Source organism: Pelodiscus sinensis, chromosome 11 (assembly GCF_052426305.1).
Source record: "Pelodiscus sinensis isolate ZL-2025 chromosome 11, ASM5242630v1, whole genome shotgun sequence".
Taxonomy (NCBI): Eukaryota; Metazoa; Chordata; order Testudines; family Trionychidae; genus Pelodiscus; species Pelodiscus sinensis.
The window spans coordinates 1,939,330-1,958,006 of NC_143062.1; the positions used below are offsets into that span (position 1 = coordinate 1,939,330).

Consider the following 18,677-nt stretch of genomic DNA (forward strand, 5'->3'; position numbering starts at 1 on the left):
CTCCCCTCCCACTATTGGTGGCAAGAGGCCCCACCTTTTGGTATCCAGGTGGGACACAAGGGTGGGGAAGTAAAGAGTGTGGAGCACGAGTGTGTAAAGGGAACCAGCTACAATGGCTGCTTGGGTGCTGCTAGGAAGGCACCCAGGACTGGGGCCTATGGAGAAATCCAGAGGGTCAGGGGTGAGAGGCAGGTGGGGAACACCCTCTTGCAGGAACTGGTGGAGATTAACCCAAGTAGCAGGCAATAAAGCACCCCTCACCTCCTGAAATACATGCCAGGGAGTACGAAGGGTGGAGGGCCCAGTGCCAGAGGATCCACCCAGTCTCCCTGGTTGTAGTCAGGAGGTCTCCAGTCCCGGTGACTTCTGCCAGGACCAGCCTTTGATGCACTGAGGAGGACGTTGCACCTGCCCACGGAGATGCAGATACAGGATAGTGGTCGAAAGGGACATATATTAGCCCTAGATTAAATAGGTCTCTGTTCCCACGGTAAACTAACAAGGGCTAACCCAGCACCAGCAGGAACTAGCCAAAATGAGTTAGGCCAATTAAAACACCTGGAGCCAATTATAAGGCTTCCAGAATAAAGTGAGCCAGTCTAATGGGGACACCTGGAGCCAATGAAGAAGCAGCTGAGACTGGTTAAAAAGGGCTCCCCTTCTATTAGCTCAGTGCACTCAAGGAGCAGGGGAAATGAGGTACTCTGGGAGGAGTAATCATGGGGCTGTGGAGAAATGGCCCTGGAGATTGAGGTGTCATGCAGCTGCTATCACAGGGACCCTGGGCTGGAACCTGCAGTTCCCCCATGTCCCTAACTCCATGTTCAGCATCAGGAAAGGACTAATTTTGGTAAAGGGGTCCAGGGCTGGCCTGAGGCTGATCTGCCCGATTCCCTTGCCTGTGCCTAAAGGGGCTCTGAAGCCGGAAGTTTGCTCGGTGTGTGTGGGAGAGGGTGTTGGCCCTGGCGGAGGAGTGTGGTGGCTGCCAGTGCTGCAGGAGGTGTGAGGCTTTTGGTTTTGTTTTTTGCTCAACCAAAATTCCTGGGTCCCCTGTTGAAGTTTTTGTGTGGCTTTTTTTTTGCTGCAGGGCCCATTGAAATTGTTCAAATTGGGCCCTGTACTTCCTAAGGTGGCCCTGAAGGGATCTCTTCCCCCCCCCCCCCCCCCCCCACTGAATCTCTTGGAGGGAGCATAGAGACTATGGAGTTTGATCTCCTCTGTTCCCAGTGCTGGCCAATGATGAGGGTGGCCCAACAAATGGAAAGCTGATGTCCTGGAGAAAGCATCTAAACTAAGGGCTGTCGTGAACCTCTGAGTAAGCAATCTGCCTGAGAGGCTAGGAACCACCAAAGCAGAGGAGAGGCTTTGTCACAACAGTTAGATTCTGGGTTGAAGGAAGGGGAGGAAAAATAGTTAGTTACCCTCCGGGCTTTTCTCGTTTTGGTGTAGAACGATTGCTTCTGACTTGCCATAGTATGTGATATTTATTAAGGATGTGGAGGAGAAAGAGGCAGAAACATTTAGGATTTCAACTCCCCATTTCCATTCTATATGGATTGTCAGTATGGGAAAGCTTGCTGCTGGAGCTGATAGCCAAGTTCTAATGTAGATTTTTACAAGCTGCCATCCTAAAGGCTAAGATACTTGAGTTCCCATCTTTGCACTTGGGGGGGGGGGGTACAAAATGATTCATTTGTGAGCCTTAACTTGTGACGAAAGCAGCGTTTGGAGAACATTCCCCTTGCTCTGGCCTTGATTTGGCTCCACGTGTCTCTTGTGAGCAGAGTGCTGCTCACGGAAATAGTGTTGAATGTTTACTGTATTCTTTTTCTGGCTGTCCCCCCCCCCCCCCCCCCCAGCCTCCACTCTTGCTGAAAACAGCATGTGACTGCAGAGCTGAACCAGCACTTCCTCTCAGGTATGCCACCTGCTTTTCCCACCCTAGACCTGTCGCAATGCAACCTGTGTGTCTACTTGCCTCATGGGCAGGGGGAGGAGAACAATCTTGCTTCAGTCTCGTATGATTTTAAGGGATGTTGTAAGTTAGCTGATGTCTGTGAAGCACTCTGAAGATGACCCGTTGTTGATTTGTGCTTATTGCTAGCAGCAGCTCTGCAAGAGCACTGAGGGAATGAAGCATACGGATGGATGTGCTGATGTCCAGCTATCCCCAGCTTACTGTTGTGGTGCAATGGAAACAATGGGGTATGAATGAGAACACTTTCCAAAGCTTGTGCCTTCTTACAGATTCAGCACACCCATGTAGGGAGGGTGTAAGATGAAACAGGCAAACTCTCTCCAGCTGCAAAGAGAAACAGACAAGCCAGAGAGAGGAGGAAAACAAGCTCTTCTAATATTCCTGTACAATACACAAGATATACTGTGAGATTCCTGGCTCAGTTACTGTCAGCTATAAATAACACCTTTCTATTACAGATCTGGCTGTCAATTATATGGACGCGTGCAGCCTACTGGTACAAGATCTTCTATACATAAAGTGATGGCTGGCTGACTGTACGGGGGCTTACAACAGCTTAACTGGGACTGAGGAAGCAGTACAGGGAGGATGTGGAGGAGGACATGGGAGACATCTGGGTGATGGAAGCTGTGGAATTAATCTTTGTAGTAGAAGACAGAAAGGGATGATGAGGGAAGTGGAGAAGAGAATTTTCTAAAACTGACCTTTCTGCTCCCTGGGCTCTGGGATGCAGCTGTTCTAGCAAAAACCCAGATCAAAACAGCTTGTGATGAGGAAATCAGCCTGTCAATGATTCTGCACTCTTAACAATTGCAATATTAATCCTCCTGTAGGAACAATGACTCTTGTAGCCAGGCACTGTTGAATAGTTCCTTGAACTTTAAAATGCATGGGACAGTGTGAATAAATGATCAGACATGGGGTGTTCAGACCTTTCAGGCTTTAGCCAACAAATACCTATAGCTGGAGCCTGTCTGATGGCTATCATTGCCTTTATCAGATAGGACACCATCTACAGCATGAGACTTCTCCACTTCCCTCATCATCCCTTTCTATCTTCTACTACAAAGATTAATTCCACAGCTTCCATCACCCAGATAATGTCTCCCATGTCCTCCTCTACATCCTCTCTGTACTGCTTCCTCTGTCACAATTAAGCTGTTGTAAGCCCCTGTACAGTCTTTTAAAGTGGTCTGCAAAATCAATTTGAAAAACCTGCTAATTGGCTGCTCCAGTGGGTCTGCTTACTGGCTTCACAGCTCCCATTGGCTCTGGTTTGCAGCCAACGGGAGCGGCATGGGCCAGGCCACCACTTCCCATGACTCTCCTTAGCTGCAAATGGTGAACTGGAGCCACGAGGCTCTGTGACCACAGAGCCAGTAAGTAAACATATCAGAACTGCCAGTTAGCAGGTTTCTCAAAGTAGTTTTGTGGACTGTTGAGAGATGCTGCCCTAGATAATCCCACCATGGCACTGTGTGGGAGGGCAACATACCTCCATTATAGCATGTATAATAAGGCAATCTGTAATGGCTGCTGATCAGGATGGACGCAGTGCAGGGTGAGTATGGTGGAAGATGTGAATGCCAGGGGACTGCCTACTTGCTGCAGCACGGTTGCTGAAAGATGCTCTCTGGTGGAAGAGTGTGTTTGCACAAGAACTCTTCCACAAAAGAGCTCTTGAGCAAGAAGCTGCCAGTGTAGACATATCCCAAGAGAGCTTCTAAGGTTATGGCCATAGCTCTGGGGTAGAAAATCCCACTTCATATTCTCTGGGACAGAGTGACCCTCCACTCAGTGTCATACTGAGATGCTGACCCTACCTGCTGTGTGCCCACCAGGGGATAATGAACTGCTCTCAATGACTTACTAGGCATGGAGGTAGAAAGCTTCCCCCCCCTCCCCCCCCGTTAGTGTTTGGCTGTTACTGACTGCCATGGATACAGAGCCCTGCAAATCCATGGATATGCACTTTAGACCTGCAAGTATCTGCAGCCATGGATATAGATGTGGATATCTGCAGAGCATTTATGAAGATGCGGATACCAATTTGTATCCATGCAGGGCCCTGTTGACAAATGCTCTGGAGTTGATCATGAGACATCTCTTCACCAAAAATGACTGAAGGTCTAGAAAACATGAGCTACGAGGGAATGCTGAAGGAATTGAGCTTGTTTAGTTGGGAAAAGAGAACTGAGGGGACATGAGAGCAGGTTAAGTATCTAAAAGTGTGTTACAAGGAGGGAGGAAAAATTGTTCTGTGGCTTTTCATGATAGGACAAGAAGCAAAGGGCTTAAATTGTAGCAAGGGAGGCTTAGGAGGGACATTAAGAAATTCCCTAACTGTCAGGGTTGTTAAACACTGGACTAAATTGCCTGGGGAGGCTATGGAATCTCCATTCCTGGAGATACGTATATTCAGCTTTCTCTTAGATATCAGGGATGATCTAGATCGTGCTTGGTCCTGCCATGAAAGCCGTGCACTGGACTTGACCTCTTGAGGTCCCTTCCAGTTCTAGTGTACTAAGATCTGGGGAACCAGAAAGACCTGCTATTTAGAATTTTGTGTACAGTAGAATCCTCTTGAGCTGACTTTAGAACTATTTGTTAAAGTTTGCATTCCCATAAAGAGGACACTGAACAAAACTGCTCAGGCAATAACCAAGGGAGAGCAAACAGACCACCAGAAAATGCCACTTCAGCTCTCTCATCTCTGCCACTCATGGACATGAGACACCCGATGCCCTTCATATATAATCACATTCTCAAGACTAGAAGTGACAAAAGGGACATGTATTCAAGTGGTGTTCATAGTTCCACTTTTCTGCAAAGGCTGGCTTTGCCCTGTGGGGAAAGGGTTTCTCTCCCCCCCCCGGAGACAGTCAAAAAATTGATTTGGCGGGGGGATTCCATTCAGTGATTGACAAGTAACTTGATACCTGTCACCCCCAGCACGCTGTGCTTAGAAAGGAGCAAACTGATGGTACCCTGAGGACGACAGTCTTATTGACTTAGTAGCTGGTGTGTATAGAGTAACTAGGGAGATTTCCCAGCTGCCAGCAGGAAACGTACCATACCTGGCTTCCATTTCCTAAGAGAAATAAACTTCCTTATTTGTTTGAAGCTGAACAAAATTGCTTAGGACATCACTGCCTGTGAATAAATGCAGTTCCCCGGTCTCTTTTCTCCACAGTCTCTGACCGAACTAATGGGAAGAGGCACTGGGGAAAATCAGACCCCTCTACCCTGGCACAATGTGCCTGAGGATAATGACCTTTGAGAGAGCATCATTCTCTCCTTTTAGCTAAACATGACCATGCCAGAAGCCTGAACAAATAGACAATTGAGCCTTTGAGAGCGGTTCAGCTTCCCACTACACGATGGTCTTGTGATCAAGAATAATTATCACAAACCCCAGCTCCTTTGCACTGGCTCCCTGGGTTGTAAAAGGGAAGCTAAAGTGCAACGAAACATTTGAAAGCCAGTAGCAGATAATCCTGGTGTCCAGGCCCAGCATTTCCTACTTATGTGGAGATCATGAATGTTGGGGGCATCCCCCAAAACCTGAATAAGGTCCACGATCTCTGCCCTGGACCAGGAAGGCGCCCACCTTCTCTGAACCCTGGCAGGCTCCTGGGAGGTGGGAGACTGCTCCTGGGGCGTGGTGGAGGGCTGGCTGCCAGTGGCCTACTGGCTCATGTTTTGGGGCCACTGGGTCGGGGCAGTGACTGCTGGCAGGCTGGGAGCTGGCACAGGCACTGTGGCCAGAGTCTACCCTTTTAAGGGCTCGGGGAGAGAGGATGTAGGCCCCCTATTTCGAATAAGTGTCTACACAGCACTTATTTAGAAATAACTATTTCCAATTTGGTGTCGTTCCTCATGGAATGAGGTTTACCAAATTCAAAATAAGCGCTCCTCTATTTCAAATAGCGGCTTGGCTGTGTAGATGCTAGGAAAGTTATTTCGAAATAAGGGCTGTTATTTTGAAATAACTCTGCTGTGTAGACATACCCTGAGAGAATAATACAAACAAGGGTGTACATAGAGCTATAACTGCCTGTTGTATTTATAGACCTGAATCTTCATCAGTCAGCAGTCTGTTTTCTTAGCCTCTGTGATTGGCACTGGGGATAACATGCTGGCATGCAGCCCAGCCTCAAGGACAATCTGATACACACGAGCATGCATGGCCTGTAATGCAATCAGGGGTTAACAATTTTAGCCAGTTGAATTGTACCATTAGTGCTCTGTCTTTTGAACTGGAAGGATTGTCTCCAATGCTTTCCTGCTGAAATACACCTGATTAGATTGAGGAATTCTGTGAGCTGGTCTCTCCAAACAGCAAAACTGTATTCAAATAATTCTTGGACTGGGCTTTACCCCTTAAACTGTATGAATGAAGCAATGGTTCTCAACCAGAAATCTTGGGCTCACTGGGGACCGCAAGCTGATTTCAGGGAGTCTGCTAAAATAAACCAGGGAGCAGGACCAGCATTTGACTCCCTGCAGTCCAGGGCAGAAAGCTGAATCCTGAGCCCCACTGTTTGAAACAGAAGCCCAAGTCTCTCCTTCCCAGGATGAAGCTGAAGCCCGAGCAACTTAGCTTCCCAGGGCCCTGGGCAATTGTTCTGCTTGCTACCCTCTAACGCCAGCCCTGGTTTTCAATCTACTAACAGACACTTGTGGCATGAGTGGGCTGTGGAGTTTTTACAGCATGTGTGGGGAAGGGACCTCACAATGACAAAGGTTGAGAACCCCTGAAATATGAGGTAGAGCCTTAAACTTTTGTCCTGAACTCATAGGCTGCATCTAGACCGGCAAGCTTTTCTACAAAAGCGGCTGCTTTAGTGCAAAAACTTGCCAGCTGTCTACACTGGCCGCTTGATTTTGTGCAAAAGCACTGAAGTTCTACTGTCCGAAATCAGTGCTGCTTGCGCAAATGCTTTGATGTTCCCGTTCGGGCAAAAGCCCTTTTCCGGAAATGTTTTTGCGCAAGAGGACCAGTGTAGACAGCTGAAAACTGTTTTGCGCAAAAAGCCCCAATGGCAAAAATGGCGATCGGGGCTTTCCTGCACACAACTGCGTCTAGATTGGCACCGACGCTTTTCCACAAAAAGTGCTTTTGTAGGAAAGCATCTGTGCTAATCTAGACGCTCTTTTCCGCAAATGCTTTTAACAGAAAAACTTTTCCGTTAAAAGCATTTGCGGAAAATCATGCCAGTCTAGATGTAGCCTTAGTCTTTAAATCACAATGGTCCCTTCCAACCTTAATCTCACCTCTTGCATATTGCAGGCCACAGAATCTCACCCACCCAGTCCTGCAAGTGACCCCACCCTCTTTCCTTGCAACCAGGGACAGCCCGTGAGCCTAGGCAAACTAGGGTGCTGCTGGCCCGGGCGCCTGATGATGATGTGACGGGGTGCCCTGTGATTGTCACAGCCATGCTGGCGGGGGCACCTGAAGGCAACAAAGCTCACTCGGAGGCATAGCCCTTCCCTGCATGCACCCAAAACGCTGCCCTTTAAATTCCCACCTACCAGAAGTGGGGGAGTCATGAAGACAGACCACAGAAGCTATTTCTGCCAGTGTTGTGGACCTGATTCCTTCTGGAAGTGACGGATCCTAGGACAGGAAGGGTAAAGTCCCCTGTCCTCATCTGAAAAGAAGAGAAATGGAAAACATTACTTCTAGTATGGCATGCACCAACTAAACCTGTATTCAGCTGCCTTCCTTCCTGTAAATGTCAAATAAAATTTAACATTATTTTAAAGAAGCAAATGCAAAACCTCGTGGCCCCAGAGGGAGGAAAGAGAAACAAAAAGGCATGTTGAGTAGGAGAGAGACCGAGAGAAATTTAAGTAAATGACCAGTCACAGAATGAGAAGAACAGAATCCATGTCCAGCCTGTTTCCAATAACCTTTATGTAATTTTCCTAGTGCTTAGAGAAAATGGAGAATGGCATCTAACAAATACTGAACTTAGATGGCAACAGTCAGGAGAAGGCCTGACTGGGGTGAAGCGTTAGCCAGACAATTTTGACCAAGAGAGAAAAAAGTGGTGCCTTTTATAAAGCCTGCATTCCCATTATTAGAAACAGGGCTGCCCTGGTCCATGCCAGCTCACACCGTTACTCTCTTACACAAAACCCTTATCTGCATAGAGGCAATAACTGACATGATCTCCATGTCCACCTTGTGAAAGTCATCCCAGTCTGATTCAAGAAAGCCTGCTGCTGGATTATGAAGTTGGTCTATGAGTTGGATTATGAATTTCACAGAAGCTGACTTCAACTGAAATATTTTTCATTACTGAGTGACTAGCTGATTATCACTAATTAGCAGCTTTAAAGTGGGCTTCCCAACTCTTCTCCACACTAGTTTTCTGCTTCTAAAATGCCTGAGTCTAGAAGTGAGAGACAAATATTTTTTCTATTAGGCTATGTCTATACTGGCAAGATTTTGTGCAAATACTTTTAACGGAAGAGTTTTTCCGTTAAAAGTATTTGCGCAAGAGAGCATCTACACTGGCATGTGCTTTTGCACAAAAGCATCCGTGCCAGTGTAGACATTCTCTTGCGCAAGAAAGCTCTGATGGCCATTTTAGCCATCAGGCTTTCTTGCGCAAGAAATGTACGTTGCCTGTCTACAACGGCCTCTTGCGCAAGAAGGCTTACCCCTGAGCGGGAGCGTCAGAGTATTTGTGCAAGGAGCACTGATTTTGTACATTACAACGTCAGTGTTCTTGCTCAAATACTTGCGGCCAATGTAGACACAGCCTTAGTGTTTGTACTGTTCCCTTCCTTCTTCCAGTAAAATCTGTATTATTTTGTCAGCAGAATTTCCAAACTGACTTGGAAAATGGGTTCCAGCATGTTCCTATGTTCTCACATCACCTTAATGGGTGTGAGAGAGGCATACCAGTGAGCTCCATGGTGACCTAATCCCTATTTGACCTTCAACTATCTTACCAAGTGCTTTGTTACATCCAATATTGGTCTTGGTCTTGATCATTCCAGGAGAAAAGAAATTCCTTCTGGTCCAGGATGGAGCATTACATTACCCACAAGCTGTGTCTAGACTGGCCAGTTTTTCTGGAAAATCAGCCGCTTTTCCGGAAAAACTTGCCAGCTGTCTACACTGGCCGTTTGAATTTCTGCAAAAGCACTGACGTCCTACTGTAAGAAATCAGCGTTTTTTGCGGAAATACTATTCTGCTCCCGTTCAGGCAAAAGTCCCTTTTGCGCAAAAGAGCTAGTGTAGACAGCTGAGATTTGTTTTGCGCAAAAAAAACCCGATCGTGAAAATGGCGATCAGGGCTTTTTTGCGCAAAAGCGCGTCTAGATTGGCCACGGACGCTTTTCCTCAAAAGCACTTTTTGCGGAAACACGTCCATGCCAATCTAGATACTCTTTTCCGAAAATGCTTTAACGGAAAACTTTTCCGTTAAAAGCATTTCCAGAAAATCATGTCAGTCTAGACGTAGCCACAGAGAACAAGTTACAAGCAATGTTCTCTTTACAGGTGGTGATCAGGATCTTTGGAGGGGAAGTCAGGCCCTTTTCCTTAGAGCAGACAATGAAACACCTATATAAATCCATTCTCCTTATATGAGAAGTGTTCCTCACCCCAGCTTGCCCTAGAATTCCAATGAAATATAGAGAGGAATGCTGTGTTCATATCTGAGATGTGATTGCTGCACATTATATTCATAGCTTCCTTTTTTCTCTCTAGAAAGGGGGCTCAAAAGTTGCAGGCCTGAGTATTTCCAGAAACTCTTTCTTAGACGTTACTGGGCTCTGCTGAGGACACCAACCCCTGGCTGAGAAGAGCTTGTTTTTTAACAAACAAACAAACAAAACAGGATGTCCCCTCCATTTTCAGAAAGATGGGAGCCTTGTTCCATAGCTGCTTGCCCCAAGTACTGTACCCTCAGGAAAGAGTATGCTGATCCCAACTGGTGGGCCACCCCCTCAGCTGATTCAGAAGCCTGGAGGTGCATGTTCCTGCAAGGGCTGCACAGAGACTGTTGATGCTTATCACCAGGGAGCTGCTGTCACAGAGGTTTCAGAACATGTTGTTCTAGAACATGGATGGTGATTAGCTCCTGGAAGGAAGGGATCGCTGCAGCTGCTCTAGAAGACTTTCCTGATGAGGTGCAGCAATACCATGGAGGCTCTGGGAGAGGCACTTTCCTGCCCAGTATGCTTGGAGCTGTTCACCCCACCCGTGCTGGTCCTAACTTGTGCTCACAACTTCTGCAAGCAATGCCTGGAAAAGATCCTCCTCCGCCAGAACTGCAGTCATGTCAATGGACAGTTCTGCTGCCCTATGTGCAGGAAAGTAAGCAGAGATGATCATTTAACCTCCCCTGTAATCAGAGTTGTGAGTCCATAGTCTGCCCAGCTGAAGGGGCACATTGCCAACTTGCCATGAGCCCTAAGCTCCATTTCTGTAAAAGGAGCAGATGGTTGTGACTGCCCCTGACATCAGTTAAAATTGGTGCAGCCTGTACAGTCTGTGGGTCCCAGCACGCAATGGTCTGATCCAATCACAAGAACCCAGCAGGACAGTTCTTCAAATCCTTCAGCAAATGTTGTTGAAATTGTTGGCAAACAGTGTTTTAAAAGGGAAGACCGAGAACAAGGATCTGAAACAACACTCACTGTAAAATATCAGTTTTAGACTAAATATTTCCATGGATTTTAATCAAACAGCAAGTTTCCTTGACTTTTTTCCCAAGTATACCAGACTTGTGTTCCTGTCACATGGAAATGAAAGCCTTCCTTTGCATTCATTTAGAATGTAACAATCATTAATGCTCTGGTGGTTTTATAGACATTAGCAAGTTCATTGAAGCCACTTATGAGTCAGAATTTGCTACCGTTATTCACATGAAGCTATCTGTGTGAGAAATGGTGACAAAACCTGGGGCTAGGATTTTACATAGTTCTAACTGGCACAAAACTCCCTTTGACTTAAATGATGTTTTTGCAACTAAGAATGGAGGATTCTCTCCTGCAGCCCTTATTCATATGAACGCTCCCACTGATTTAAATGAGTAAGAGCTCCAGGATTGGAACCTCTGTCAAATCTTCAGGATTTAGCTCTGAATGAGGGATGTGAGTGCCTCTGCTTAAACACAAGGAGCTAAATTCTGTAGGTGAGAGCACTCGTACCGTTCCTTTAGGTTCTGAATGTGAGTTCTGCACACACTTATTCAATGAAGAATTTGTACCACTGATCCTCTTGAGACTAAGGCCAGGTCTATACTTACACAAACGTTCGAATTAAGATATGCGACTCCAGCTACATTTATTGCGTAGCTGGAATCAACAAACCTTAATTCAAACTTTGGTGCCATCTCCATCCACAGTGGGAGGTCGACAGGAGCAAATGCAACAATGAGAAGTACTGGGGTCTATGGGGGCGCCCTCAGCATTCAATTTATCGGGTCTTTACTAAACCCGTTAAATTGAACACTGAAAGATTGATCATCGCAGCATCAATCCTCCACTTAGTATAGACATAGCCTTAGATTGATAAGGTATACATTGGAAGGAAATTGCTGTCTAGATCACATAGCAGCAGTACCGTATTTTAGTACTAGATCAAATTAGTATAAATCCCAACTGAAGAATGCTGATGCATGGTTTTTACATTACACAGCTATACCAGAGAAGCAAAGTGTCTCCTGCTTCTCTCCAATAGTATGTAACAGGTTTTCTCACCTTTAGGTCATATATTTGAGGGGCAGAGGAATAATTGGATTACCAAGAAATATTCTGGTTGAAAGTATATTGGAAAAATTTAAGGACGAACTTGAAAACATTCGTGCCCAGCAGCAAAACCAGCTATCTCAAATCTGTGAAGAACACGGGGAAAATATGAATTTGGTATATATTTACATATTTCTTATTTTTGCTTTATTTAGTTACTAGCACATTTAAGCATGGGTCCTTAAGGAGGGGCTCAGGACAGGGGACTGGGGGTGGCAGGGGGTGCAGGAGTCAGAGTTGGGGGTGAGGAGAGGCTCTGGGAAGGGGACTCTGTATGTGTGTAGTGAGGAGGATGGAGAGCTGAAGCCACCTCTCCTGAGATTCGTACCAAGGCTGCTTGCTCTTCTCCTTCCTCGCCCTGTCAGACGAGCTGTGCACTTTGCTCTTGATCCCTGTCCCCTGCATTCCCCAGCCAGAGTGAGGAATGCAGCAAACTGTGCACTTTCCCCTCACTCCCTTACAAAGGGAAGCAGCCAGCAATGTCCCTGTACAAATGTGGAGCAGGAGTTTCAGCACCCCACACCGTCTCTACAGGGGGCCTGTGGGGTGGGAGGCTCAGGGCTGGGGCACTCCTAGGTGTGAGGGGTACACCCCCAGCCAGCTGCTTTCACCTGTCTAGTGATTCTCTCTCTGGTTTTATGAGAAGCAATCCCATTCCTGGCACATCCCATTGTTCTGTCACAACCAAACCCTGACCTTCCTTTAAGGTATGGTAAGAGGAAGCTGCAGACTAAAGTTGTGGTCCTAGCTCTTACCCTTTGGGAGGAGTTCTTGAACAGATAGACACATAGACAAACTCTCTCAAATATGTAGTAGAAGAGGTGATTATTAACTAGTGCTCTACATTTTCCAAACACTGCACAAAGATTAAGTGATTCACTCATGAGGACTAGATTTTTGTCACCTGTAGTCACAATGAGTAGTGCTTTATTCCACAAGCAGTCATACTGGTTCCTGCGGGGCTACCCACAGAGGCCACAACTCAGCATGCCATATTAACGGGTGCCTAGCTAAAAGCACTGTGCCTAGCTAAAACCACTGAAGTCAATATCTCTGGATTTCTTAGTTTTTGTTCCTGTGTTCAGGCCACTAGATCTCTCACACTCTTTCTCAATGGCACAATAACAAGCAACAACTGTCACTCCTGCAACAACTTGCATGTTTAAAAGTCTCAGAGCCATGGTAGTTTGCAACTATAAAAAAACGAGTGATCTTGTAGCACCTTAGAGATTAGAAACTGCGGAACTGGCTTTCATATGCAAATTTGACATCTCTCGGGGACTGAACAAAGACATGAACTGGATGGGACATTACTTTCAACATCCAAATGACATCAAAAGCTAAGTATGGGACACTTAGGATTGTCTACACAGCAGGAGGCATACCTGGGTGGTCAACAAATGCCTTTGATGTCGACCGCGGAACGTCCAGACTACCGCGCTGAGCCGACAAGCAGCTGATCAGCTCAGTGCGGCAGCCATGTAAATTTAAATGAAGCAGCGATTATTTAAATCGCTGCTTCATTTTCCTATGCCTGGTAGTCTAATCTACATACCTCTGTCGCCAGAGGCATGTAGTCTAGACGTACCCTAAGGGAACATCTACAGAGCAGTGCTAAGGTTGAATTAAGCCACGTGACTTCAGCTACATCAATTGTGCAGTTTAAGTTGAAATAGATTATTTTGGCTTTTGGCGCTGTTCCACACAGCAGGAAGTTGAAGGAAGAACACTCTTCATTCGACTTCCCTTACTCCTCATGAAATGAGGGTTACCATGAATCGGAGTAAAAAGTTCTCCAGCTCAACATTATTTCAAAATAAAGACTTGCAGTGTAGACATGCACTGTGTTATTTCAAAATAACATCAGTTATTCCGAAATAACGCTGCTGTATAGACGTACCCTGAGGTGCTACAGGAATACTTTTTTTTCCCCCCTGCAACAATATTAGAGCAAAGGGCATCAAAGCATTGCTAAATCATTTACCTCTAGAGACACTCAAGACTTTCTCCAAGAACTGGGCGACCCACTAAAAGTTACTGCAGTCTGAGGATTAGTAACTGAATGAATCCCCAAGAACGGAAAAAATGTTCGGAAGATGCCCACTGTCCATTTACATTCCAAAGAGTCTCACCTCCACTTTGAATCCTACCACTGGCTTCCTATTTTGCAGCATCTAGTTCAAGTTTCTTGCCCTCACACTGCAAGCCCTTTATAAATCTGCTTCTCCCTGCTTGTCTGTTCTTCTCCCTTACCAAAGTCACTCCATCAGTGAATCCACTCTCATCCGTATGGTCAGCCTCTTCTTACATAGACAATTCTGCACCTTCCTCTAGGCAAGGAATACTCTTTGTGAACTAATCTGTTAATCACTGTTCTCTTCCCATCTGAAGACCTATTTCTGCTATGATGCATATAAGAAATCAACCAATTAATAAAAGCTTGATGGACAAATGAGAAGAGTTCTATAATTTTGTTTCCTGACAATGAATACAATCCCTAATTATAGGTGAGCACTACTGTGATTTAAATATTAATAAACATGGCACTTGTTAAATGCCTTGCAAACATAAAGTGCAGTGTAGTTTGTAGTAACATAGCTTGAGTAACAATTACCCCTCTTACAGCATCTGCTCTTAAGAACTCATGAGAAGTAGAGAGAAAATCTATTGTGTGTCACTCGGAGAAATTTAGATTAGTAAGGTCCCATTGGAGAACACCAATGGAAATGAAGATTGCTGTAGCATGAATTTCTCCCTTTTGAAGACAACCGTGTCAGCTTTACTCTGAACATTTATTTTTGTCAATTGCACCATTATTTATTTAGCAGACTGAGTCTACTGTTCTGGGTCAGTGTGCTACATAGCTGACAACGTATAAGTGTACGTGGCTGTATTAGAAAATGACTGTGTTCTTTTCTTAGATGTGTTTGACTGATGATGAACCAATTTGTGCAATCTGCAAGCTCTTTGGAAACCATGAGCATCACAGTGTTGCAAAAATGTCTGAAGCATACACAGCAAGAAAAATTACTTTTATTAAAGATATAGATTCGTTGCTTCAAAAATCTGAAAGCACAGTGCAAGTTAGGAAGGTACAGTATAAGTGACTCACTTTCAGTTTTATTAACAGAAGGTCATGATGACTCAATGTTTGATACAAGTTTAAGCAGATAGCCCTTAGGAAAGGTTTAAGTTATATAAAATGATGTGGTTTAGTGGTGGGAGTGTGAGATAAGGTTATAATCCTGACTCTTGACTCCTTCTGTGATGTTGCCAAATCACATAACCTCTTTGCCTTTAGTTCTGTTATAGGTAAAATAGAGTTAATAAAGCTTGTCTCAGAGTGGGATTAATTAGTTAATGCTTATCAAACACTTTGATGAAAAGTTCTAAGTATTACCATAAAACTCAGATTCATGAACAGTTGCACACCTGCAACCTTGTCTTCCAGAATTCCCTCTATAAATCAGAAACCCTTCCCTTGATTTAACTGTTACTCCTTGTGCAATGAGGAGTAACAGTTAAATCGAGAGAAGGGTTTCCAATCGAACTACCGTGTCTACACCCAGCAAGTTAAATCGGGCGACCAGCATTTTAAAATGACGACTGGCCGTGAATATGCTAATGAAGTATGGGATATTTAAATCCCACGCTTCATTAGCAACTTCGGTATGCTTCATTTGCCTCCCTAGTTCGAACTAGGGGGCAAGTGTAGACATACCCTTAGGGATAAACTATAAGAGTTTTTACTAGAAGCTGGGGACTTACCAAGTGGAAAGGCAGAGGAAGAGAAAGACTGGGTATATTGTTTGACCACAGGATGATTATAAGCCACTGATGCAATGCAACAGTAAAAAAGGTTGTTTTTTTTTGTAATCCTAGCATGCATTAGAAAAGATATTTCCAATAGAACTAGGGAAGCATTCTCACCATTGTACAAGGCACTGGTGAGCACTCATTTGAAATACTATCACAGGGGTAGTCATAGTAGTCTTTAACTTTAAAAACAACAAGTAGTCCTGTGGCACCTTCATGACTAACAAAAATATATATGATAGCATGAGCTTTCGTGAGCAAAACCCACTTCTTCAGATGAGCTCATGATACTATATATATCTTCGTTAGTCTCTAAGTCCTGGTCTACCCTAAGACTTTATTTCAAAATAATGCCCCCAAGGTCAAATTTATAAGCGGAGCATCCACACTATTAAGTCCATTATTTTGAAATAACAAAATTCAAAATTTGTACTCCTGCTTCTTCCAGTTATTTCAAAATAATGGTAATGTGGATGCTCTGGTGCTGATATTTTGAAATAATTATTCCTCAGAGTAATTTGAACTAATTACTCCCCAGTATTTCCTGGGACTTTAAGTCCAAGGTAGCATAATTCATTAATGGATCCTGCCTTGGACTAATTTTGAGGCTTCTCTGTAGTGTGGACATGCTGGTTTGAATGTGTTAAATTGGGCATTAAGTCAAATTTAGTAATTTCCCAGTGTAGACATGGCCTAAGATGACATAGGACTACTCATTGTTTTTTAAATACTATGCAATACTTGTCTTAAGTGTTTAACAAAGATGAATTATGAATTTAAACTGTAATATGTGCAAAGAAAGGCTCGTAAGATCATCAGAAGAATGGAGAACTTCTCTTTATGAGAAGAAATGTCTGGAACTTGACTTATTTAAACTAACAAAATGAAGGCAGAGGGGAAGTATGATATGACCAATCTCTATAAATACATCACAGGGATAAGCACCAGGGATGGAGATGAATTATTTAAATTAAGGACAATTATTAATGGATATAAACAAGTTTAGGCTTGAAATTTGACAAAGATTTCTAATCATCAGCAGAGTAAAGTTCTGGAACAGGCTTCCAAAAGGAGTATTGGGAGCAAAAAGCCCAGCTTGTTTCGGGACAGGATATGTCTATACTGCAACACTATTTTGAAATAACTAGCACTATTCCGAAATAACTTAGTCTGCGTCTACACGGCAGGCAGTTATTTTGATATAGTGTCAAAATACTGTCAAGCTGGAGGACTTCTTCCTCCGACTCCTGTAACCTCAATTTTATGAGGGATAAGGGATGTTGGAGGAAGAATGCTCTATTTCAAAATAAGTGCTGTGTATATGTTCCTTATTTCAAAATAAGCTATTTCAAAATAAGATACACAATTGACATAGTTCAATCTGTGTAGCTTATTTCGAGTTAAGCTGTGCAGTGTAGACACACCCTGAGATTGATAAGTATCATTGTGTATGCTATTAGCAAATATATCTTATCGTCAGAGATGGGACTCTAGATCAGGAGGACTCTGAGGGTACGTCTACACTGCATCCCTAGTTCGAACTAGGGATGCAAATGGAGACAATCGAAGTAGTTAATGAAGCAGGGATTTAAATATTCCGCGCTCCACTAACATGATCTCGCTGGCGCGCTAGTTTGAATCACAGCTGATTCGAACCAGGAAGTGCGCGCCGGGACGCGTTAGTTCGGACTAAAGCCCTTAGTCCGAACTAATGTTACTCCTCAAAAAATGAGCATAAATAGGAGGCAACGTTAAAGCCACTTTAAAATGTAAGGCCTAAAATGTATATCTAGAGTCATAATTATTTTAGAAAGTTAAAATATCGTCTCATACTTTTAACTATTTTGCATATTACGTGTTGACATTACTAAGAAGCCTTGCATCAACTTTTATTTTAAACAGGAAACAGAAAAGTTGATCAGTGAACTCCTATCTAGCACTACAGACACCAAGATGATGATTGACACAGTTGGGCTCAGTTTACTGAAAGGGATAAGGTGCAGAATTGCAGAACTGAAGACAAAATTACACAAGGACTATTTGACAAAATTAGAAAAACTGCAGCTAGTAGAGAGTGAAACTGAAGCGCCCAGGCAGCTTTATCAGCAAATGAAAACTCTTTTGGAACAACATTCAAATTCAGTACAGTTTCTTCAGGAGGATAAAAAACTCAGGCGAAAGATGGAAAAACTTATACAAGGAAGGTCATTGTATCAGGATCCATCAAAATATAAAATTTCAGTGCGACGATATTTTGAAGAGTTGATCAGAGGAATCAACATCAAAGATTATATCTCTACTATGTCAGATGAAATGCTTGCAAGTACTAGTGACCTGTCGGAAGCATGCAGGCCAGAATGCCCTGCTTTTGCTTTTTCAGGCGACAGTCCTGATCAGTCCTTCTGCAAAAGAGTATTAGGTTTATTTGAGAAATCAGGTAGCACGGAGCAAGATCTCTTCACAAAAGCATCCTGCCCTGACTGTGGCAGTGCATCAGGCGCTAACAGTGATTCATCAGTCCTGAAAGATTAGTCAGAAATGTAAAATATTAAAACCCTGATATCTTGCAGTTTACTTGTTGGAATTTGCCAATCCTATATGCTGCCTATGTTTCCTACAAACCAAAAAATAAAATAGTTATAAATATAAGCAGGTTGAATTGTATCTGACATATACGCTGTTTGTCTTATTGCTTCATTATTATTTCACAGGGTAACATTGTTTGGAAGGCAGTGGTAGAAAAGAAGGTGGAATAAGGCCTGGCCTACACTACGGCTATGTCTAGACTGACCCCTCTTGCGCAAGAGAAGATGCAAATGAGGCAAAGCGATGAATATCACCACGCCTAGTTAACATACTTAATGAGCTGCCATTTTTGCGCAAGGGGTTTTTGTGCAAAAAGGAGCCATCTACACAGCTCCTTTTTGCGCAAACCCTCACTCTTGCACAAGAGCCAGGCTTTTTTTCAGGAAGAACAGCTCTTGTGCAAGAATGGGGGTTTGCGCAAAAAGGAGCTGTGTAGACGGCTCCTTTTTGCGCAAAAGCCCCTTGTACAAAAATGGCAGCTTATTAAGTATGCAAATGAGGTGCTGCAATATTCACCACT

At 44.1% G+C, this 18,677-nt stretch overlaps 1 protein-coding gene and 1 long non-coding RNA gene across 2 annotated transcripts; one reads left to right on the plus strand and one right to left on the minus strand.

Annotated features, from left to right (window-relative positions):
- Positions 1–6,026: 6,026 nt before the first annotated feature.
- Positions 6,027–10,028, minus strand: LOC112546248 (uncharacterized). Its single transcript, XR_012906573.2, has 3 exons — positions 9,907–10,028; positions 7,517–7,635; positions 6,027–6,169 (listed from the first exon to the last, which is right to left on the minus strand). It is a non-coding gene; the product is annotated as an uncharacterized LOC112546248 (long non-coding RNA).
- Positions 10,029–10,127: 99 nt separating this feature from the next.
- Positions 10,128–18,243, plus strand: LOC112546249 (tripartite motif-containing protein 54). The gene is made up of 4 exons (XM_025186021.3): positions 10,128–10,319; positions 11,714–11,872; positions 14,677–14,847; positions 17,474–18,243. Exons 1-4 carry the CDS (start codon positions 10,128–10,130, stop codon positions 18,101–18,103), a joined length of 1,152 nt encoding a protein of 383 aa, XP_025041806.2. The 3' UTR covers positions 18,104–18,243.
- The last annotated feature ends 434 nt before the right edge of the window (positions 18,244–18,677 follow it).